Source organism: Perognathus longimembris, chromosome 13, assembly GCF_023159225.1.
Source record: "Perognathus longimembris pacificus isolate PPM17 chromosome 13, ASM2315922v1, whole genome shotgun sequence".
Lineage (NCBI taxonomy): Eukaryota > Metazoa > Chordata > Mammalia > Rodentia > Heteromyidae > Perognathus > Perognathus longimembris.
The window spans coordinates 58,340,386-58,363,074 of NC_063173.1; the positions used below are offsets into that span (position 1 = coordinate 58,340,386).

Sequence of the window (22,689 nt, forward strand, 5' to 3'; positions counted from 1 at the left end):
TTATTTTGTTGATTTATTTTGTGTTTTTTTTTGCCAGTCCTGGGCCTTGAACTCAGGGCCTGAGCACTGTCCCTGGCTTCTTTTTGCTCAAGGCTAGCACTCTGCCACTTGAGCCACAGCGCCGCTTCTGGCCGTTTTCTGTATATGTGGTGCTGGGGAATCGAACCCAGGGCTTCATGTATACGAGGCGAGCGCTCTACCACTAGGCCATATTCTGAGTCCCCCAATTATTTATTTTTGGTGCTGGGACTGGGGCTTGAACTCTGGGCCTACCTACGTGCTATGGACGTCTTAGCTTTTTCACTCCAGGTTATGGCACACCATTTGAGCCTCAATTCCACTTTAGTTGTTGGTTGTGGGGCTGGAACTCAGGGCCTGTCCCCGAGCTCTTTTGTGCAAGGCTAGGGCTCTACCATTTTGAGCCACAGTGCCACTTCCAGGCTTTGAGTTAATTGGAGGTGAGAGTCGCGTGGACTTTGCCGCCCAGGCCTGGTTCCAGCCGCGGTCCTCAGGTCTCAGCCTCCTGAGCAGCTGAGCAGCTAGGGTTGCAGGCGCGAGCCGCGGCCGCCTGGCCCAGTTTGTCTTATTTACAATGTAATTGTATTGTTATTATTAAGGCGTACAGAGGCGCTGCCGTTTCCTAAGTCAGGTGGCGAGTGCATTTCTTTTTGGACAATGTCACCCTTTGCTTTGCTTCCCCGCCGATCCCCTCCCATCCCTGCCCACACGTCGTGAAGTTCATTTCCCACATAGCATCTGCCGAGCACCACACCATTTTATTTTGTATTAGCACATGATTCCCTGAGGTCCTCATTCATAGTCCTGCTTCACCCCCCATGGACCCCCCCTCCAGATTCTTCCCCAAGCTTCCCCATGGCTGCCTCCAGCTCCTTCATCTAAGAGAAGATGAGGTTGGTCACGTGACCCTGGTCAGCGAGCTGGGGTCTGCTGTGAGGTGGTCACGTGACCCTGGTCAGGGAGCTGTGGTCTGTTCTGGGGTGGGCGTGGTGGTCACATGACGCTGGTCAGTGAGCTGGGAGGTGGGCATGGTGGTCACGTGACCCTGGTCAGGGAGCCGGGGTGTGCTCGGAGGTGGGCTGGAGGGAGGCAGGGTGCTCAGGTCCAGCCCCTCTCGGCCCAGGATGCCACGCTGGTCTTCGGCCGTGGCAGGGCCACCGCACCCAAAGAACTTCACGGTGGCGCGGACTTGTGGCAGCTCCGAGAAGATCTGCACCGCGAGCAGCATGGCCAGGAGCCCCAGCAGCAGGTAGCCTGGGGAGGAGAGCGAGGCTGCCGGGGCTGCCGGGGTGGCTCCTGGGAACGCCTGGCGGGTTCCACCGCACCCCCACACGGGCACCCCCACACCGGGCACCCCCACATCGGGCACCCCACACCGGGCACCCCCACACCGGGCACCCCACACCGGGCACCCCGTCACCGGGCACCCCACACGGGCACCCCACACCGGGCACCCCACACCGGGCACCCCCACACCGGGCACCCCCACACCAGGCACCCCCACACCGGACACCCCCACACCGGGCACCCCACACCAGGTACCCCCACACCGGGCACCCCGTCACCGGGCACCCCACACGGGCACCCCACACCGGGCACCCCACACGGGCACCCCCACACCGGGTAACCCACACCAGGCACCCCACACCGGGCACCCCGTCACCGGGCACCCAGGGCTCCGCATCTGTGGGCGCAGCCTCTCTGCCCGTGGTTTCTGGGGGCCTCCCCGCCCAGCTCTCGGGACTTACCCAGAAGGGAGAACTGGCCCAGGTGGTAAAGCACGGGGTGCAGGCCGCGGCCCCGGCCGGGCAGCAGGTCCCCCAGGCCGACGGTGCTGAGGGAGCCGAAGCAGAAGTAGACGGCCTCCAGCAGGCTGCCGTCCGCCCGGGCCGCCCAGAGCAGCAGCGCCGGCAGCAGCAGGAAGGCGGCGGCCGCCAGCAGCCCGAACCCCGCGGCCCCGAGCAGCGCGGCCCGGGCGGGTGCCAGGCGCCAGCGGGCCGCCACCCGGACCCCCAAGCCGCCCAAGGGAGCGGGCAGGGCGCGCCGCAGCGCCGCCGCGAGGACCAAGGCGGCCGGCAGCCCCAGCGCCGCGTACGCCACGCAGAAGGCCTTCCCCCCGGCCGACAGCGGGGCCATGCCGCCGTAACCTGGGGGAGAGAAGCTTCGTCAGCCATCTTGGGGCGAGCCTGCGGGTCCCCTCGGGCCGCGGGAAGCCGCCCTCCGGCCGGGATCCTGGGCAAGGCCCTCCGGCCGCTCTGCGCCACTCTTGACTTGGGTGGGAAATGAAAGACTCAAGAAAGACAATGGGTGCTCAGGCCCCGTGGTCGCTGGGGCCACTCACAGCTACTGTCCTGTCTCGGGAGATCCTGGCCGCCTTCCTTCCTTCCTTTGTTCTTCCCTTTCCTTGTTTTCGGGTGCTGGGGATTGAATGCAGGCTTGAGATGGTAGGCTGGGGGAGTGCACTGTCACCAGCCCCCCCACCCCCACCCCCACCAGGAGCCAGGCTTTCTGAGAGATTTCCTTGGCTCTGCTTTTGACCTTCTACCCATTTCCCAGAGAGGTGTCACATCTGTCTGTGCGCCAGGCCCCGAGGGCAGGCGGGAACACACCAAAGGGACGAGCAGAGGCAGATGAGCAGAACGGGTAAGGGAGAGGTGGGAGGGAGGGCAAGGCATGCTGGGAGAACAGGATCCGCTGGTCCAGAGGTGGCAAAGGACAACGTCCACCAGAGCCAGGTGTGAGGTAGTAGAAGGGACTGGGGTGGGCTGGAGAAGCCGCAAGAGTGCTCCTGTCCTGCCCGTAGGTTGATGTGCAGGGATTCAGGCTCAGTGTGAATTGGCTTCTTGAATTGCCAATACAGGTCTCAAGTCAGAAGCTACTTGGCAGTTTGCAGAGCAGCAGCAAAAGCCAGGTGGGGTCCCTTTGCTTTATTTCCCTGGGCCTAGGTACATGCTATTCCTGAAGGCAGGAATTCTGTTATCCTTTATCAGCCTCCTGCGGCCTTGGTGACTAGATCATCCTCGGAAACTTCCTCCCTCCCTTCTGGTCTGGTTCCTCCATACCCTTCCATCCGAGAGCCCATCCCGCGCACACGCATGCGCACGGTGTGCCTCCTACCACGTCACAAGTCTTGGGACTTTTCCTGGGTCCCAAGCAGACCTGAGGCGAGGCTGGGGAGGCCACACCCCTCCTGGCAGCTGAAGTGGTGGCACCAGTTGGGGTGTGTTGGTGTGGGGAGCCCCGGCTGTGATGTCAGGCCTGATAGAGCCTGAGCTTCACCTGGCACCACGGGGCTGGGGGGAGGGCTGCACTCCTCGGGTGGGGAGGGCTATGGCATCAGAAGCCTCCTCCCTTGGGGTCGCTTGGCATGGCGGCCTACCGGTGGTGGTGAGGATACTGGCGGTGAAGAGCAGGGCCGAGGGAAGGTCCCAGGTGCTGGCCTCGGAGCCGTTGGCCAGGCTGGAGATTCCGTGGGCCTGCGCTCGCAGGCTGGTACCCAGAAGCCTTTCCAGCGCTCCGGGTGGCAAGCAGGCCCCGTACTCGGCCTGGAAAGTGGCCAGCTCGGCCTGGAGCTGGGCCTGGAGGCGGCGTGCCGGGGGCCCCTCCAGGGCCTGGAACACCACGGCCCCGAGCCCCAGGGCCAGCAGGTGGGCCACAGCCAGGAGCAGGTACCGGGCCCAAGGCGTCAGAGCCTTCATAGCGTGGTGCTGAATCTGGGTGCTGCTGTCCCCACCGCAGGCCCTTGGGAGGGGCAGAAGGGAGGCGCGCGCGTGGGTGGCTGGGCGTGCGGGGTGAGTATGCTGGGGGGGGGGGGGAGCTGGGGCGCTCCTCCCAGGTTCTGGGGCAACTCCCAGCTGCTGAGGCGGTGGAGGAAGGTGCTGGGGGGGGGGGGCAGGACCTAGGGAGGGCCCTCACACGTCTTCAAGATCATGCTCACAGCCTCACAAGCTCCATGTCACCGATTCAGACACTAGCGAAGGGGACACACAAGTCTGTCCTCCTGGTGCTCACACTAGAAATCTGCGCGCAAGCAGGGTGTTGAGCTCACGCCTATCATTCAAGCTACTCAGGAGGCTGAGATCTGATCACGGTTCAAAGCCAGCCTGGGCAGGAAAATCCATGAGATTATCTCCAATGAACCACCAGCAAACCAGAAGTGGCGCTGTGTCTCAAGTGGCAGAGCGCTAGCCTTGAGCTGAAGAGCTCAGGGACAGTGTCCAGGCCCAGAGTTCAAGCCCCAGGACAGAAAAAATAAATAAAAAGAAACCTGTGAACAAAGCAACTTGACAACTTTCCACAGTCCCAAGTTCCATGGAGGTGGGGGTGGGGTGGGGGCGGTCAGCTCCCTAGGGACGCTCCCCTGAGGAGGGGGCATTTTAGAGCTCAGGGGTGTCCCCGGAGACGCATGGAGGGATACTGGGGCACGCGGGGGTACGATGGTACTCTAGACAGGATGGAAGGAGCGGTGGGCTTTTGAGAGGAAGCAGCTGGACTGGGCGCGGGGCGGGGCGGGGCCTCAAGGGCGACTCGTGCCCCTGGGCAGGTGGTATTTCAAGCTTGCGCCGCCCTTCCGGCCTCCCTGCCCCGTTGAGCCGCAGACACAGCCTGGCTGCTCTAAGAGGAGGGGGCGGCTACGAGTGCGAGCTTGCAGCCAGAAACCTCGGATTCTGAGGGCCAGAGGCCAAGGAAGGGCCTGGCCTAGGGCCTGGGGTGAGGAGATAGAAGTCCACGGACTGGCGCTCTCTGGGCCCTCACCCAGCCTGGACGTGGCGGGATTGTTCCCGGGGCCTCCAGATCCTAGGCTGGAGACAAACCCAGGGCCCCCTCTTTAAGATGTCGCCCAGAGGGAGATGTGTACAGGGTGGGGACTCAGCAGGGGCCACGGGGCCACAGGAGGCCCAGGACAAATGCAGGCACCTGAACGAACGCACAGGATGCGGAGGACCGTGAGGAAAGCGTGGCCGCGGGCTGGGGGGGGGCGGGCGGAGCGGCTGTCCACGACACCCCAGCCGTTGAGGCTCCTAGCAGAGGGGCGCACAGCAAGCGTGGCCCAGGCCCGGGGGAAGGAGAAGACCAGCCTGCCGCGCTCGGGAAAACAGCTTACAAGTTTATTTGGCTTCATTGGAACCTCAGGCCAAGGCCACAGCCCCGGCCGGGGCAGCAGGAAGGCACCCAAAAAGCCCCCGCCTCTGAGGACCCTCAGAGGTGGGGGGGGGGGTCCAGGAACTCAGCCCTGGGGCAGGGACCACAGTGGCAGGACTTAGCCCAAAGTGCTGGTGACAGCTGAGGATGAGCTTTCTCCCCGCAGACACCCCGCGCCGCGGGCAATTCCCTGAGTCAGGCTCTGGTCCTCCCAACCAGCCCGGGTACAGCGTCGGGCCCCAGAGGGGCAGGGAAGTCAGGGGGACCTACAGGTTGCAGGTGAAGGGGGTGCTGCCCCCCTCCCCATCCAGTGTGAAGGCTTCCTGTGCAGTGTAGTGTTCCTGACCCCCAAGTGGGGGGGGCGGGGTTCCTGGGGGAAACCAAGGCAGCGGCCGAGGCCGGCCGGGCTCCCGTTCCAGTGTATGCGGCTGGCGCGTGGGGGGGGGGGGTGGCCCCACTCAAGGCCCGGCCTCTGGCGCCCACGGGGCCTGGGCACCCATCTCTTTGGTCTGCGCCCTGCAGTCCTGAGGGCCTCCCCGGAAGGGGTTGGCAGGTGGGGAGTTCCAGAAGGGGTCCGAGTCTGGGAACAAGGTCCAGGGCGCCCGCCGGGGTGCGGGCTGTGGGGAGGGCAGGGGGGAGGGCCGTGGTCCGGCGGACACAAAACTCCACGGGTCGATGCGGCTACGAAGGGGCGAAGGCCGAGGCCGGCTGATGAGGCCCAGCGGTGCGCGAGGCGTGCCGGGGGTGCCGGGAGCCGAGCGGGATATTCCCGGTGGGGGCGAGACGGTGCCGCCTAGGAGGGTGCAGGAGGGGCACAGGGTTAGGAACCCCCGGTTTCTAGGACCACCCCCCCACCCCAGGCCCGGCGCTGCTCTAGGGCTGGGCGATCGCTTCCTAACTTCAGGGTCCTCTCTGCTGTGCTCGCTGCGCATCCGCGGGCAGCGGAGGGATGAAGACGCGGCGGGGGACGCCGTGGTCCCGGCTACCCAGGGGGCCGAGCTCTGGGGGCCGCAGTTCAAAGCCACCCTTAGCAGGGAAGCCTTTGAGACTAATCAGCCACTGAAAAGCAGGAAATGGAGCCCTAGTGCTGAGCAGGAAAAGTTCACGGACAGTGCCTAGGCGCTGAGTTCAAGCTCCACTACCGGCACCGAAGAATAAATGAATCAAACAAGAACATTTAAAAACAATAAAAAGAGGGGCTGGGAAGGTGGCTTAGCGGTGGAGCGCTTGCTTAGCGTGCATGAAGCCCTGGGTTCGATTCCCCAGCACCACATACACAGAAAAAGCCAGAAGTGGCGCTGTGGCTCACGTGGCAGAGTGCTAGCCTTGAGCAAAAAGAAGCCAGGGACAGTGCTCAGGCCCTGAGTCCAAGGCCCAGGACTGGCAACAAAATAAAAATAAAAAGAGCCTGGTAGCTAGAGCACACAAGCCTTACCTGTCCACTTACAAGTTGTAGGAGCCCCGAGCTCCTGGTTCTGTAAATTTCCTCCTCTACTGTGGTTAAGAAGCCAAGTCTGTGAGACTCTTATCTCCAGTTAACCACCAAAACACCGGAAGTGGAGCTATGACTCCAGTGGTAAAGTGCTAGTCTTGAGTAAAAAAAAAAGCCCAAGGAGAGCCCCCAGGCCTTTGCTTAAAGCTGGAACTGGAGGCATAAATAGACCAAGCGAAGCCCAAGCGAAGCCCAGTGCCAGTAGTTCACACCTGTCATCCTAGCTACTCGGGAGGCTGAGATCTGTGGATCCCAGTTCAAAGCCAGCCCAGGCAGAAAAGTCTATGAGACTCTTATCAATTAACCAACTAGAGCTGTGGCTGAGCACCAGTCTTGAGCACAAAAGCTCAGAGATAACGTCCGAGGCCTGAGTTCAAGCCTCATGACCAACAAATAAGTAACTTTAAAAAATGGGTATAAGTTTACTGCCTGTTTCTTTTCAGAGAGTCTGATTACGTAGCTCAGGCTGGTCTTGAACTTGCCATCTTTCTAGGTCCACCTGTGGACTAAGTGGAGTTACAGGTGTGTGCTCCCTGGCTGTAACAGGCCACCCTACAGAACGGACCCAGCACAAGGCGGCCGTGGGCGCGATCGCCTCTCTTCTTCCGTGGCTGCTCTCGCTCGCCCTGCCCCGCCCACCACTGCAGCGGAACCCGCCGTGCCGCGCTCACATCTCCCCAGGGCCCCGAGGTGCCGGTCCTCGGCGCCTGCCCCCTCTGGCGACCACCCCCCCAGCATCGGTCCTGGGGGTCACTCACCTCGCGTCTCTTCCCGCCGGGGGCTCTTGGCTGAAGGCTGGCCGGTGGGGACACCCAGGTCCAGCAGCAGCGGCCCCGAGGTGGGCTGGCTGCGGGTGTGAGGCGCCTTGGGGGAAAGGCGGGCGAGTGGGGTGGGGGCTGGCTCAGTGGGGCAGGGCGCGGGCGCGGGCGCGGGGGGCACCGTTGGGGACTCCGCACGTTCCCGGCTCAGGCTCCCTGGAGGCTGCAGGTCCCGTCCAAGGCCCAGGGAGGCCAGCAGGGCGGTGCCACGCAGCAGCGCTCGCTGGATCAGCTTGGGCGTCCCGGAGCTGCTGCCGCGCTCGGCCGGGCCGGGTCGGCGCGGCTCCTCGGCCTCTGGGCTCGGCCTGGGGGGGTTACCTGGAAGTGAGCAGGGGCAGCACAGGTCAGACCAGGGCAAGGCTGGTACGTAGGCCAGACGAGGGCACTGGGGACCCCACCGCGGCCTCGCTCAGCGCCATCTTCCCTGGCTCTGTGGCCCAGCTCCACACACACACACCCCCCCCCCATCCAGCAGAAGCTCGTCCCTTCCCCCAGAGATGGGGCGGCCGCGGGTCCCAGGGCCCAGTGACGGCAGGACAGGGATCCCAGAAGAGGCCGGCTGCAGACCCTGGCCTCCAGGGCCGGCCAGAGGCCACCTGGCTGGACCCATCGACTGGGAGCGGGCCCCCATGCCCACTCGCTTCCTGCCTGGGCAGTCTTGACCTTTCTTTCCTTTTTAAAATCTGAACTCTCATTCATTTTTGGCAGTCCTGGGGCTTGGACTCAGGGCCTGAGCACCGTCCCTGGCTTCTTTTTGCTCAAGGCTAGCACTCTGCCACTTGAGCCACAGCGCCACTTCTGACCTTTTCTATATATGTGGTGCTGGGGAATCGAACCCAGGGCTTCATGCATGCTAGGCAAGCACTCTACCACTAGGCCACATTCCCAGCCCTCTTTTTTTCCTTTTCTTTCTATTTTCTTTTTCTTTTTGTGCTGGTTCTGGGGCTCAAACTCAGGTCTTCCCACTCTCCGGCAGCTTTTGCAAGGCTGGCACTCTCCCACTTGAGCCACAGCCCCTCTTCTGGTTTTTGCTGATTAGTAATACTGCCTCTCAGCTTGACTGCTAGGGGCTGAAGGTCCCAGCTTGTTTACAGAGCATGTGTTTCTGCCAGGTCTGAGTTAGATGATTTAGAGGCACTATGCCGTTTGATTCGCCAGCCCGGGGAGCTTAATGGCTTCCATTAGGCTGCACAAAGCCAGTGGGGACGAAGGCTTGGTTCGGGCAGGTGCAGCAGAACCCTCATCCTCCTTTACCCTCCACCACTTCCCTACCAGACGCCGCCCGAGACTCTAAGACACCAGCGTCCTGATTGCGGACTTTAGATTGGCTTGGCTCCCTTCTAGACCACCTGGGGCGGGGCCTGGGAAGCTTAAAGGTCATGTGAGGTCCAGGACGGCCTTCCCAGGTGTCTTCCTAGGTTCCCATTGCCACCAGAGGCCTCCTCGGCTGTCAAAGTGCCCCTGGCTGAGCCCGTCTGCCCTGGCCCTCCTCGAGCCCAGTCTCAGGGTTGGTCTGCCTGGAGGAGAGTGGTGGGTTGGCTCTCAGGAGAAGGACATCTAAGGCTGCGCGGTACAAGCTCGTGCTGTGAAAAGGACTGGGCCCGGGGTTCTCCTCCACCATGATGGTTACCCGGACTCTCTGCGCCTTCTCTCCCGCCCAGCCATCTGCAGCCACTGCCACCAATGGCCCAGGACATTTTTCTAAACTGCAAGCCTGGCCTGGCACAGGTAGCGTACACCTGTGATCCTAGCTACTCAGGAAGCTGAATCTGAGGTTTGTAGTTTGGAAATAGCCTGGGCAGAAAAGTCTATGAGGGGGGTGGCAATGTGGCTTAGAGGTAGAGTACTTTCCTGGAGCCCCGAACCATGCATGAAGCCCCTGGGTTCTATTCCACAGTATCACATACACAGAAAAAGCCGGAAGTGGCGCTGTGGTTCAAGTGATAGAGTGCTAGCCTTGAGCAAAAAGAAGCTTAGGGACAGTGCTCAGGCTCTGAGTTCAAGGCCCAGGACTGGGGCTGGGAATATGGCCTAGTAGTGGAGTGCTTGTCTTGTCTACATGAAGCGTTGGGTTCAATTCCCCAGCACCACATATACGGAAAATAGCCAGAAGTGGCGCTGTGGCTCAAGTGGCAGAGTGCTAGCCTTGAGCAAAAAGAAGCCAGGGACAGTGCCCAGGACCGGCAAAAAAAAAAAAAAAGTGCTGTGGAGTAAACTGGGGCTGGGAATGTGGCTTAGCAGTAGAGTGCTTGCTTAGTATGCATGAAGCCCTGGGTTCGATTCTCAGCACCACATATACAGAAAGTGCTGGAAGTGGTGCTGTGGCTCAAGTGGCAGAGTGCTAGCTTTGAGCAAAAGAAGCCAGAGACAGTGCTCAGGCTCTAAGGTTAAGCCCCAGGCCTGGCAAAAAGAAGAAAAGCTGTCGGGCTGGGGATATAGCCTAGTGGCAAGAGTGCTTGCCTGGTATACATGAAGCCCTGGGTTCGATTCCTCAGTACCACATATATAGAAAATGGCCAGAAGTGGTGCTGTGGCTCAAGCGGCAGAGCGGTAGCCTTGAGCAAAAAAAATCCAGGGACAGTGCTCAGGCCCTGAGTTCAAGACCCAGGACAGGCAAAAAAAAAAAGGAAGGCACAGGACTAGCAAGAAAAAAGACAAGTCTATGAGAGTATCTCCAATTAACCAGCAACAAAACAGAAGTGGAACTCTGGCTCAAGTGGCAGAATATCAGCCTGTGCAAAAAAGCCAAGTAAGAGTGTAAGGCCCTGAGTTCAAGCCCCAGTATATCCACTAAAACATAATGGATAGACCTATCTCCCGTTTAAAACTCATCATAAGCTGGGCACTGGTGGCTCACGGCTGTGATCCCAGCTACTCAGGAGGCTGAGATCTGAGGATCTTGGTTTGAAAGCAGCCTGGGCAGTAATGTCCATGAGACTCTTATCTCTAATTACGCACCAAAAAAACAGAAGTACAGTGTGGCTCAGGTGGTAGAGTGCCAGCCTTGAGCACACGAGCTCAGGGACAGTGTGCCAGTATTGGGACTTGAACTCAGGGGCCTGGGCACTGCTGCTTCAGGGCTAGTGCTCCACCACTTGAACCACACCTCCATTCCTGGCTTTTTCCTGGTTAACTTGAACTAAGATTCTTTAGGAACTTTTCTGCCAGCTGGCTTTGAATCTTGATCTCCAGATCTCAACCCCCTGAGTAGCTGAGCTCACAGGCGTGAGACTCAGCTGAGAGCCACTGGCTACAGGCAAGACAGGACTGGGATGTGGCTAGGTGGTAAAGCACTTCCCTGGGTTCCACCTCATCACCACAAACAATAAAATAAAATACAAAGTAGGTAAGAGAGACAAAGGGAAGGACAGATGGAGGTCAGGCTGCCCGAAGTCCTTGTAGGGTCAACCCTGAGAACCAGAGGCTCCCAGAGTTAGGTGGCATCCAGAATAACTCCGCTGGGATCTGAATTTGCCTCTAAAGTCTCCTGGCAAAGTTGGAAACTCTGTTGCTCAGGGAGCAGCAGTACGAATATTCCTGGGGCCTTGTGGTCAAGGGCTGTGGATTTGTCCGTGCTATAAATGTGGAACTCACTGTGGGGAAACCGACAGCCAGCTGGGGACAGAGCAGGCGTGTGGCGATCACCAATGGTGGCTTACGGCCGGGACAGAGGTTCCACACATTGATTCCCAGCCAGGCTTCTGACTCTGTGGGTGGCTGGGAGAGCAAGGTCATGACCTCTATGGGCCATGAAGGCAGCTGGGATGGGGGCTTGGACATGCTCAGCTAGCGGCTTGGCTAGGGCTGGTGCATCCTTCCAGGGAAAGCAGAATTCTTGTATTCTCCTGTCCAGGGAGGGCAAGGACAGAGGGCTCTGCGGAACACCACCAGGGTCTGCTCTGACTCACTCTCTGAGTTGAGTCTCCACTGGCCCTTCTGGCTTGGCACATTCTAGAGCAGGCAAGTTTAACGTGGCCTTCCAGATTTTTGTGTAGCCACCACAGCGCAACTACAGGATTGAAAACTGTTTCTGTAGGAGGGGGTTCAGGGCTCTGCCTCAGGAATCAGACAAACCTGGGTTCAAATCCCTGCTGTGCTGGATACCCTAGAGCAAATCACTTAAATCTCGGTGTGCCTCAGTTTCCTCCTCTGTAAAGCAGTGCTGGTAATAATATCCACCTCACAGAGTTGCCTGGCATTCAGGAGAGAGCCAATAAACATGGCTACTATTACTAGCAAATCAGGCCCTGGTGGTTGGGATGGGACAGAGAGAGGTGAAGCTAAATCAATTACCGCCCTTAAGCCATGTTCTGCACTAGGCTCTGGGTAGCAGGCAGGGCTGGGGCCTAGGGCTAGGACGGCCCCCAGGTTGAGAGAAAGCTACCTCCAGGAAGCTGGCTATAAGAATGACAGCCAGAGTCTCTCTCGGTTGAAACTTTCAAAATCTGAAGGCTTGGGGTTATTTCTCCTTTTGGTGCTTCAATTTCCTGATTTTTTTTTTTTTGCTAGTCCAGGGGCTTGGACTCAGGGCCTGAGCACTGTCCCTGGCTTCTTTTTGCTCAAGGCTAGCACTCTGCCACTTGAGCCACAGCGCCACTTCTGGCCATTTTCTATATATGTGGTGCTAGGGAATTGAACCCAGGGCTTCATGTATGCGAGGCAAGCACTCTTGCCACTAGGCCATATTCCCAGCCCCAATTTCCTGATTTTTAAATGAGGGTAAGAATGGTATGTCCCTCACGGGGCTGGACAGAATAGCAGATGCTGTTATTATGGAGAACAGAAAAGCTCCAGATTTCTACAGATATAGTACACTTGAACTCAGGGCTTTGTGCCTTTGGCTTTTTTGCTCAAGGCCAGTGTTCTACTGCTCGAGCCACAGTTCTACTTCTGCTTTTTGCTGATTAGTTGGAGATAAAGAGTTTCATAGACTTTTCTGATCAGGCTGGCTTAGAATAGCAGTCGCCTACGTAGCTGGGATTACAGGCATGCGCCACCAGACTCAGCGGGGCCTTCCGATCCTCTGCTCCGCCATGGGCCCCCAAGAAGGGCATCTGAGAAACATCCCGTGAAAACCACTTGTCTGGTGTCATCCCAGATGGGCAGGTGCCTTCGGGTCTCTGGGCACTGCTTCTCTGGGGCATCCAAGGGAGCATTCCCAGAGCCTGCGGCGGGGCCGGGCTGCCACAGGGCAAGCAGGTGTGTGTTCCCATCCTGGGCTTGAACTCAGGGCCTCTTGCTCCCTTTTAGCTTGCTTGCTCACATCTGGCACACTACCACTCTGAGTTATTCCAGTCTGACATTTTTTACTAGTTCACTAGAAATGGCGTCTTGTGGGCTTTTCTGCCTACTCTGGCTTTAAACCTTGATCCTCCAGAGCTTACTCCCTCCGAGGAGCTAAGATTACAGCGCAAGGCACTGGTGCCCTCTTGAAGGCCAGGCTTGAATAGGGGGACAAATCTCTGGGTTCTCCCCACCCCCCCACCCCAAGGCCTGGGCTGTGTCCATTCTGTTGTGAGCCTGGCTCTGTCCTGTTTCAGCCTGTTCTCCAGTCACTCCAATCAGCTCTGCCTGCTGCTTTCTCATGCTCTACCTTAGTGTCCAAAGAAGCTCAGCAAGATCCTGGTAGGGGAGCCAAGGCCACGTACCGTTGAGTGTGGGGGGTGTGGAAGGAGAGCCTAAGGAAGATGAATCATCTGAGTCCAGGTACCACGTGGCTTCGTCCATGCGAGATCTTCTCCTGGAGAAGGAAAGGAGGGGAGGGGGGTGAGTCTGAGGTTTGTGGGGAGGAGCACAATCCTGAGGTAGAGTGGGGGTGTTTACCTCCCATTCTGGGCCTCCCCAGGCTTGGGGGAACTGGGACCCCAGGCCCAGCATGCTCGCCGCTCTCCATTGCTCGAGTCCTCCAGACGTCTGGGAGATTGGCGGCCCCACGCCTGGCCTGGCTCTGCAGGCTCCACTGTAAGGGAACCCCACAGACTGTGAGCTGATCCCGTCCTCCTCTCTCCCCACCCCACCAGGACAGTCAGGTTCCAAGGCAACTCTGGAAGATGGGGACAGGCTGAGTGCGCCCCTTAGCATTCTCAATGTGGGCCCTGCAGGGGATAGGTGGGTCTGGGTCTCGGGGCCAGGAGTAAAGTGGAACACCTCATTAGTCTTTTTTTTGGGGGGGAGGGGGGAGCAGAAGTAGGGCTTGAACTCAGGAACTGGTTGCTGTCCCTTAGCTTTTTTGCTCTACCACTTGAGCCACAGTTACACTTGGGCTTTTTGTTGGCTAATCATAGATAAGTCTCATGGACTTTTCCTGCCCAGGCTGACTTCAAATTGAGATCCTCAGATCTCAGCCTCCTGAGTAGCTAAGATTACAGGCCCACCAACCAGTGCAGAAATCTCTCTTTCAGCTGATATGTACTACATAGAAATAAGTACACAGCAAAGCCAACTGCCTGAGTTTGAATTTTAGCTCAGCCACCTACTGCCTGTTGTGTTTTCACTTTTCTTTTCCACAGAACTTAGTGATAATATTTACCTAGCATAATTACTGTGAGGAACTAGATGAGGGTGTGCGGGGGGTGGGGAGCCTAGAAAAGGGAGAAAGGGGGTGGTGGTCTTCACTTCCAAGAGTGAGGTCTGATAAAAGGGTTGGGGGAGGAGCGGGCCAGGGAGGCCAGGTTTCTTACGCTGTATGGCTCGGAACCGAGGAAAGGTGGGCGAGTCCCCAGCCCCGACCTCGAAGACGTTTCTCCTGCGGTCAAGGCCAGGTGACGCCTGCACAGTGATGCGGTGCTTGAAATCTGGGGTTCAGGGGAAAGGGGGGGCAGGTGCAAGTCTGTGAAGGAGAGCCAAGACCTCCCAACTGCAGGGCCCGGGGGAGGACCCGGCCCGGGACCGCGCAGGACGACCTGCCCCACGGCTTCCCAAACCACGCGGCACTGAAGCACTCGGCCTTGCTGGGCGGAGTCGGAGGTGCCCGGGCGCCGGCCCGCCCCCTCGGCCGTACAAGAGCTGCCAACATCCCCGCCCATTCCCGATCGCAGCCACTCCTGGGTCAAAACGTGAAAATGTTCCCCGCGGAACCCGCCCCAGAGCCAGGGAAAACATTCTAGGTGCCACCCCTTCTCAGCCTCCAGCTCCGGGACCAACCCACCAACACCCTACAGCCAATCCCAGCGCGCGAGGCGGGCAGAGGCCCACCCCCTGCCCACCACAACCAATGGGACGGGCGTCCCCGCCCCCCCCGGCGCCGGCAGCCAATGGCCGGGAGGCGCCGCCGGCCCCGCCCCTTACCGAGCGGCATGCTGATGCGCTCGCCGCCGTCGCGCGCGCGGAGCTTGCTGCGCTTGAAGGTGCCCCGGCGGCGGCGCACGTGCGGCCGCTCGCGGTCCACCTGCTGCAGGAGCAGCGTCAGCTCGCGCTCGAACACCTCCAGCTCCCACTGGGCCAGCAGGTGCTCCCGCCGCCGCAGCTGCTCGGCTTGCGATCGCTGCTCGCGGGCCGCCCGTGTCAGCTCCTCCTCGCGGCTCAGGAGCTCCTGCGCCCCCGACAGCCCCGAACAGCCAAGGCGGCCCGGTCAGCCCGGCCAGCCCGGCGCGGACCCCGGCGCCCGCCTCCACTCCCGGCCCCGCGGGGCCCATCCCCGGGCCCTCCGGCTCCTCGTACCTTTTCCTTGGCCCGCAGCTCGTCGAAGAGGCCCTGGATCTCTCGCTTCCAGCCCTCCTGCATGGAATGGAAGGAGTCCCGCGGCATCTCCCGCAGGACCTGCGCTTCCAGCGCCTCCAGCTGCTGCAGGATGGAGGCGAAGTCCGGCCGGCGGTGGGGGTCCTGTGCCCAGCAGTCTAGGGGCGCGGCAGGGACGAAGGGCAGAATAAGGAGGGGGTTGTGAATGGAGGCGTCCCGGGCCGGGAGGTTCTGCCCCTCGTCTGCCCACTCTGCCCTCTTACCGGCCATGAGCTGTGCGAAGGGCTCGGGGCAGGTGGATGGGATGGGCAATGTGAGCTTGTTAACGGCCACACCGTAGGCCACCGCAAGGCAGTCGATACCGCGGTAGGGCACCTCCCCAGTCAGTAGTTCCCAGAGAAGCACCCCAAAGCTGTGGGTAAGACAGAGAGTCTGGGTGTCCTCTTCTGCCTACTTACTGACTTTTCACCCCAAGGCAAGGAGGAACTAAACAGTCTGAGTCCCTGCCTCTGGGCTTAGGCAACCACCGCTACCCTTCGCACACCCACAGCAGACCCTGTCCAGTCCCCATGGGGCCGCACCTCCAGACATCGCTGCCCTTAGAGAAGGTGGAGGCCTTGATGACCTCAGGAGCCATCCAGGCATAGGTGCCCGCAGCACTCATTTGTGTGGTTTTGTGCCACTCTCGGGCCAGGCCGAAGTCAGTGATCTTCAGGGTCTTACGCTCCATGTCGTCACCCTCAATGGGCTGTAGCAGCAGAACTGGGGAAGAAGGGCAGGATTGTTGGGGGTCCAGGATTAGATGTGGGGACAGGTAAAGAGTTTGGAGCACACGGTCATCTGACAGATATCCTGGGCAGGCAACTAGGTGTACAGATATGACTTGTGGGGTGTGAGGTAGAACCAGACAAAAATAACCATTTGGGGACAGATTTATCCAGGGACTAATGGGGGGCAGATATTTTACATTCAGTCCTAGCACTCTAACAAGCAAAACCAAGACAACAAACAACTTTTAAAATTAGTACCTGTGGCTCACACCTGTAATCCTAGCTGCTTAGGAGGCTGAGATCTGAGGATCCAGGTTCTCAGCCTGGCTGGGAAGGAAAGTCTGTGAGACTCTTACCTCCAATTAACCATCAAAAAAGCCAGAAGTGGAGCTATGGCTCAAGTGGTAGAGGGCTAGCCTTGAGCAAAAAAGCTCAGTGACAGGATTAAGGCATTGAGTTCAAGCCCCAGGACCACACAAGATACAACACACACACACACACACACACACACACACACACACACACACACACCTTTTCAGGCTGGGTATAGTGAACTTATGCCTGAAATTTAGCTATTGGAGAGATTGGGAGAATAGATTTGAGGCTGGTTGGTAGTGAAGGCCTATCACTGAGCTCTTTGAGAGGCATGGGTAGGAGGGTAGAGGGCCAAGTTGGCCCCTGAAAAAAATCTCCAGACTCTGTTTGAAAAATAATTAGAACGAAACAGAGCTAAGGGGTGGTTCACGTGGTAGACTGTTTGCCTAGAGTGTGAGGCCGAGCTAAAACCTCAGTACTACAAAATAAATCAATTTGATAGGTTGCTATTAGTACTATTTTACAGTTGAGGACTACAGCAGGGAAATGGTTTTACCAAAGTCACAAAGCAAATAGAGCAGGGATTCCAATCTATTCTATAAGGCTCCAAAGCTCATGTTTTAACTTTCCTCCAATATTTCATGGAAATATATATATATATATATATATATATAAAGCAATGCAGCTGTTTCTCAATGTTTCTGGCATCAGTGGGTGTGTATCACAATGCCCCCTGGGGACAGGGAGCAGGCAGGAAGTCCTAGGAGAGCAAAGGAGGCCAGTAGAAGCCAAGCTCCGGCAGCTCACGCTTCTAATCCTAGCTACTCAGGGGGCTGAGATCTGAGGATTGCAGATCAAAGGCAGCTCGGACAGGAAAGTCCATGAGATTATCTCCAGTTAACCACCAAGAAGGCAAAAGTAGACCTGTGACTCAAGTGGTAGAGCACCAGAAAAGCTAACAGGTAGCACCCAGGCCCTGAGTTCACTGACTTTAAGCCCCAGTACACACACACACACACACACACACACAAACACACACACGCACCACAGGCCCTGTACTCTCAGCACGTGATGGCTAGAGCAGCCATTCCCAACCGGAAGACTCCGAAAGATATCTACTGAGGCAGTTGGGTGTGAAGAGAAAGGGAGGGGTGATGGTTCTTGGCCACATAGGAGGAGCCTGCCGCAAATGTAGGAGTCGATGGTCAGACTTGGCAGGGGCTCCTGGCTTTGACCCAAATGAGGCCGCCATACTTGGTACAGGGAGGAGAAGCAGCCACTTGCAAATTTCTTGCCAGGACAAAAACAGCTCAAGTGAGAGAAGTTGTAGGGAATAAAACGAGGACAAAAATCATCAAGGATCTGAAGAGCCCTTCTATGGGAGGGAAGTGAAATTTTTCCATGTAAGTGGCAGGGGGCACCCCTCAGCTTGCTGAACAGGAGATAGTACTGCCCTGGGGTGACACCGGGACTGACGGGGGGAAGGGCACCTGCACAGCTAGGTGAGTTAGGGAGGACTTGTCAGAGGAGGTGGCAGACCAGGTGTCTGAGAGCCTGAATCCACAAACCTTGGTCTGGATCCTAGTGAAGCCTTGGGGCCCCACTGGGGGATCTGTCCCTACGGCCCTGCCCCTCTCTGCTGGCCTCAGCTCGCAAGGCAGCTGCTGCTTGGCTCTGTTTCCCGAAGGGCCTCTCACTTCACCTCTGACTCCAGTGTTCCTAGGAGCCCAGTCTCTTGTCAGCCTCTGTGCGTTACTCCTGGTCTGCCTCAGCCTATTCCCGATGCCAGCTACCCGTCCTCACCGGTGTCTTGGCATCTTCCACACTTACAGCTCTAGACCAGATCAGAGCCAGTTCAGCTGCTCCTCAGCTGCTCCACCTGGTTTTTCCATACGCCCTTGACAGCTTTTGTGGTGTTTTTGTGCCTGGCAAACCCTTCTGTAATTTCTCCTAATTCAGAGAATGGTCTCAAACTCCACTCATTGCACTGAGCAAGACTGGGGCTGAGTCCTGCATGGTCAATAAAGGCTGAAGGTGACAATAGATTCCACCTCAGAGGGTTGCCATAAACATTAAATTAAACCCATGCCTTTGCTTGGAGCCTAACATCTTGCAGAATTTTTTTTTTATTCTTCTGTGCGGGTACTAGGGCTTGAACTCAGGGCCTGGGTGTTGTCCCTGAGTGTCTTTGCTTAAGGCTAGTGCTCGACCACTTGAGCCATAGCTCTACTTCTGGCTTTTTTGGTGGTTAACTGGATAAGAGTCTCATGGACTCTCAAGCCAGGACTGGCTTCAAACCACAATCCTCAGATCTCAGCCTCCATCCTGAGTAGCTAGGATTAGAGGAGTCACAGGCGCCCAGCCGCACAGGTGCTTTTGGAATGCCAGCTGCCCTAGAGATTCTGCCTTCATCACCTGGCAGGTCCACTCTCTCTACCCTCAGTCATTCCTCATCGCCAGCTTTACAGCAGGCTCGGCACCATCTGGCTGTCAGCCCTGCACAAGCTCACCCACGAGGATCCACACAAGCTAGGCAGGGTGGGACAGCACACAGACCCATTACCCTCTCTCCTACAGAGAGGTTGCCCCCAGGCCCTAGGCTGTGCTACCTATGGGATCCCACAGACCGGCAATGTGCTCCCCTCTCCCCTTTATCAGCTGGGGAATCTGAGGATCAGAGAGGAGTAGCAAGTAGCCCAAAGTCTCAGGACGTCTTTGCATTTGTGGCCTTTCTGGTCCCTTCCCACCTCCACCTGGGGCACCTGTCGAGTCTCCATTTCATCTCTGTATCTCTTGCTTTTACTCCAAGCTGCCTGCTGCTGGCCTTGGTCTTGAACTTGTTTCAACCCCAATTACTGCTGTGCTGTGTGACAGAGACCTCAGGCATGGGAGGCAAAGAGTCACCCAGAAATGGGCTGGCTAGCAGGCTGGGGCAAGCAGGCAGACTCTCTGTGAGCGACTGGGCCGACCTCCCCGCCCTCCTCGTGAGGCTCTGGAGTAGCTTGGGCAGCTCACACCTCTTCCGCTTCCCTCCCATGGTCTCTACTTCTCCTTTCTGGACCAGGTCTCCAGCGGGGAGGGGTGGGTCCTTTGGGGGCGAATTGGGGGAGGTCAGGCTCAGGCTGGGCTGGCGGGTTGGTCCTGTGACTCGTGGGCCTGGAGAATTCCCCCTCTCCCCGCCAGGCTCTCACAAGGCCCCCATTGTCCAGGAAAATCACGCCATTGTTTCCTGCCTGTGCTCCCCCCAGCCTAGGGACTCCCCCCCACCCCAATCCTGCAGACAGCAACTAGGGCCCAGAATTGGGGTCTGTGAGTTTGGATGCCAGGCTCAGAGGCGACGGGCACGCACCTTGCCTGCCCTTCACCACCACCCAGACGCGGGAAGGGAAGCAGAGGAACTGGGGGGGAGCACGGGGGAGCAATCCCTGTTCCTTCCTCTCCCAAAACCCCTCCACCCCCAGCTCTTTCCTCCCCAGCAGGCAGCTGGGCTAGGGAGGGAGCAGGGGCTGGAGCTGGGGCAGGAAGCCAGCCCAGGGGCAGCAGGAAACACAGGAAGCGGTGGGGAGGGTGGGGAGCAGGGGCCTGGACTATTGTTCCATTTTTTTCTGGAAAGAGAAGGGAGGAAAAACAGAAGACAGGAGCCCCCACCCCCTCAGCCTTCGGGGAATCCCCCTCAGGCTAGGGCAGAGAATGGGGGTCCCTAGACAGCGAGGGCACACACAACGGGAAGGCTGAGACACACGGACCGCCCCTGCTAGAGTTGGCCTTCCCTGGCTCCTCCGCCCTGGGCAAGGACTTGGGTCCCAGCACTTTGCTTTGCTTTCCCTAGCCCCTTGTTCACGGGCAGCCAAAGCCACAGGCTCAAAATATCCATGCTGATCTCTTAAGAACCACTGCGCCTTTCCAGTGAGCCCACAGAGGCTTTCCTTCCATGTCCTACTGCTGTCCGGCTGTGCTCTGGGTTCCTCTGGGACCCAGCTCCTGGTGTCCCCCCTGGTGCTGAGATCTGTTCTGGTCAGACCCTGCCTGGACACACTTACCATGTGCCTCTTTAAATGCGACCTGTCTTGGTCTGGCACGAAGCCAGCCTGCTTCAGAAAGTTCTCTGAACCGGTCATTCACTTGCCTTGGGCCTATGATGGGAAGCCTGGGGCTGCCTAACACGGCCAAAGACAGTCTCTCTTCGCTCCAGGCATTACACTCCCAAGTGCTGATTCCAGGCTGGGCCCCCTAGTCAATCCTGCTCTCAAACGCCCCTGCCCGGGACTGAGGCATGGACGGGCGGCTGGGCACTCTCCACTAGCACTTGCCCAGGCCATGAGGCCATTTTGTCCTCCTGATCACTCACTTTTAAGGGAGATGAATATGGAGACTTTGAGTTAACCGCAACCAGGTAGAGGTCATGCAGTAAAGGGCAGTTGAAAGTGAGGGACTTTCCCCTCTGAGATCTCAGGCCTGGAGAAGCTCCCTACAGAGGCAGCGCAGGTTATTAGGCAAGATGCGGGAGGGGAAGGGACTGTAGAGCAGCAAGACCATGAAAGTGAACGTCAGAGGGAGGGAAGGTGAGGGGCACCGGCCTCCAGGTGGTGAGCACAGATAGGCAGTATGCCTACAGCCCACACAGAGTTCCTAAGTTAACTTAAGTGTCCCAAAGCTGCAGCTTTCCCTGCAGGTTGCAAGGAGTCCTGCTAGGATAGGAGGCTGCTGCCAGGTGCCTGGAATTCCTGCTTTGGGGCTAGTGCCAGGCCACTGGTACCCCTAATCAACTGGGATTCCCTGACGCAGACAGCTGCTCTTGCCTCCAGCAGATCCCCGACTAGGCTCGGCGGAGACCTGTGCCCGGGCCAGGCCTCCTCCGCACCCCTTTCCCGTCCACACCCCGGAGAGACTCACTGTTGTTGGACTTGAGATCGCGGTGGATGACAGGTACCAGGGCCTCGCAGTGTAGGTAGTGCATCCCCCGGGCAATCTGCACGGCCCAGTTGACCAGCACGTGTGGGGGCACACGCCTCCCCGCCAGGGCCCGACTGAGGGGCCCTCCGGCCGCATACTCCATCACTAGGCAGAGATTGGGCTCCTCCAGACACACGGCTTTGAGGGCAATGATGTTGGGGTGTGCTAACATGGCAAAAAGCCGGGCCTCCTGGCGAACGCTCTCGGCCGTCACGCTGATGTCCTCGTCCGGGTCCTGGCGGGCCGCTTTGACCGCCACCAGCTCCCCCCGCCAGCTGCCGCGGTACACCTTGCCGAAGCCCCCGATGCCGATCACTTCCTCCAGCCGCAGCTCCTGGAAGCTGGCCACCTCGCAGGGGGGCGGGCCGCCACCCCGGGACACGTAGTTGGATGGGAAGATGCCCACCTGGCCGCCCACCTGGCCCGCCCACCAGCCCTCGTCCCCGGAGATGGCTGCGTCCCGGGACAGCACCTCCACACGGTCGCCCTTGCGCAGGGCCAGCTCGTCCTGCCCGCTGGGCTCATAGTCGAACAGGGCCGTCCACACGGGGTTGGCATAGGCGGCCGCCGAGGGGGACCCGTCGGGCCGGCCGCCGCCCCCGCCCCCGCCGCCCCCGCCGCCGTTCCAGGACCCCAGGGGGCTCTTGAGGAAGAGGTTCTTCAAGGGCTCCATGGCCCCGGGGGGCCGTCGTCGGACTGCGTGGGGTCCTCCTCCCGGTGCCCGCGGTCCCCACCCCCGCTGGCCGCCTAGCGCTCGAGCGGGAGCCCGGGCATCCGGGTCGCGGCCCTCAGCCCCAGACCCACGCCTCTCTGGGGAGCCGGGAGTGTGGCCCCCCCGGGGCCCCGCATCTCGGGCCTCGGGAGGAGGGCACCCAGGGCGGTGCGGTCAGGCCGGAGGGGTGGGGCCCGGGGGCCGCCGGCGCCTCACCATGGCTGGCTTCCCGGGGCGAGCGTCCCTCGGTTCTGGAGGAGTCCTGGGAGCCCGGGCTGGGCGCCCGCCAAGCGTAAGGTGGGGCCGGCCGGGGGCAGCGCCGGGGCTCCGGTCGGGCGCTCGGGGGAGGGGGGAGGCAGGGGCGGAGAAAGAGTCCCCGGGGCGGATCGGAGGCACCTCTGCCAGGCCCCGGTGCCCTCGGCCCCGACGGCTCCGACCCCGTTCCCTTCTTCCTCCTCCCTTTGTACTTTGGCCCCGGGGGCGGGAGGCAGAGGTGGAGGGTGGAGTTTCACTTTTTTCCGCTCTTCTCTCCCTCGCAGGAAACAGCATCAGATGACGCGGGCGGCTCGCGCCGCTCCCCTCCCGGAGGCTCCCTCCGGACGGCCGGGCCCGGGAGTTCCCGGGGAGGCGGGCCCGGCGAGGCGGAAAACCGGAAAGGCTGGCTCGGCCTCCCGCGGCCCGCCCCGCCGCCGGCTCGGTGCTCCGCGGGCCCGGCGCGGGTCTCCGCCCGGACGCGCCGTCCCTGCCGCCGCCGCCGCCGGACGGACCCGGGAGGGTGGCAAAGTCGAGCGT

At 59.5% G+C, this 22,689-nt stretch overlaps 2 protein-coding genes across 3 annotated transcripts; both read right to left on the reverse strand.

The window, feature by feature from the left end:
- Positions 1-973: 973 nt before the first annotated feature.
- Kcnk7 (potassium two pore domain channel subfamily K member 7) lies at positions 974-3,880 on the reverse strand. Its single transcript, XM_048361438.1, has 3 exons — positions 3,398-3,880; positions 1,767-2,165; positions 974-1,272 (listed from the first exon to the last, which is right to left on the reverse strand). The coding sequence occupies exons 1-3, from the start codon at positions 3,714-3,716 to the stop codon at positions 974-976; spliced, it is 1,017 nt and encodes a 338-aa protein (XP_048217395.1). The 5' UTR covers positions 3,717-3,880.
- Positions 3,881-5,104: 1,224 nt separating this feature from the next.
- Positions 5,105-21,873, reverse strand: Map3k11 (mitogen-activated protein kinase kinase kinase 11). 2 transcript variants are annotated; one of them, XM_048361702.1, is made up of 10 exons: positions 21,126-21,873; positions 15,729-15,909; positions 15,411-15,559; positions 15,130-15,305; positions 14,758-15,001; positions 14,151-14,264; positions 13,294-13,429; positions 13,119-13,210; positions 7,411-7,788; positions 5,105-5,929 (listed from the first exon to the last, which is right to left on the reverse strand). In XM_048361702.1, the coding sequence occupies exons 1-10, from the start codon at positions 21,856-21,858 to the stop codon at positions 5,619-5,621; spliced, it is 2,514 nt and encodes an 837-aa protein (XP_048217659.1). In that variant the 5' UTR covers positions 21,859-21,873; the 3' UTR covers positions 5,105-5,618. The 2 variants fall into 2 exon arrangements, with proteins under 2 accessions (XP_048217659.1, XP_048217658.1); XM_048361701.1 differs by having other exon boundaries at positions 5,105-5,953.
- Between the last annotated feature and the right edge of the window lie 816 nt (positions 21,874-22,689).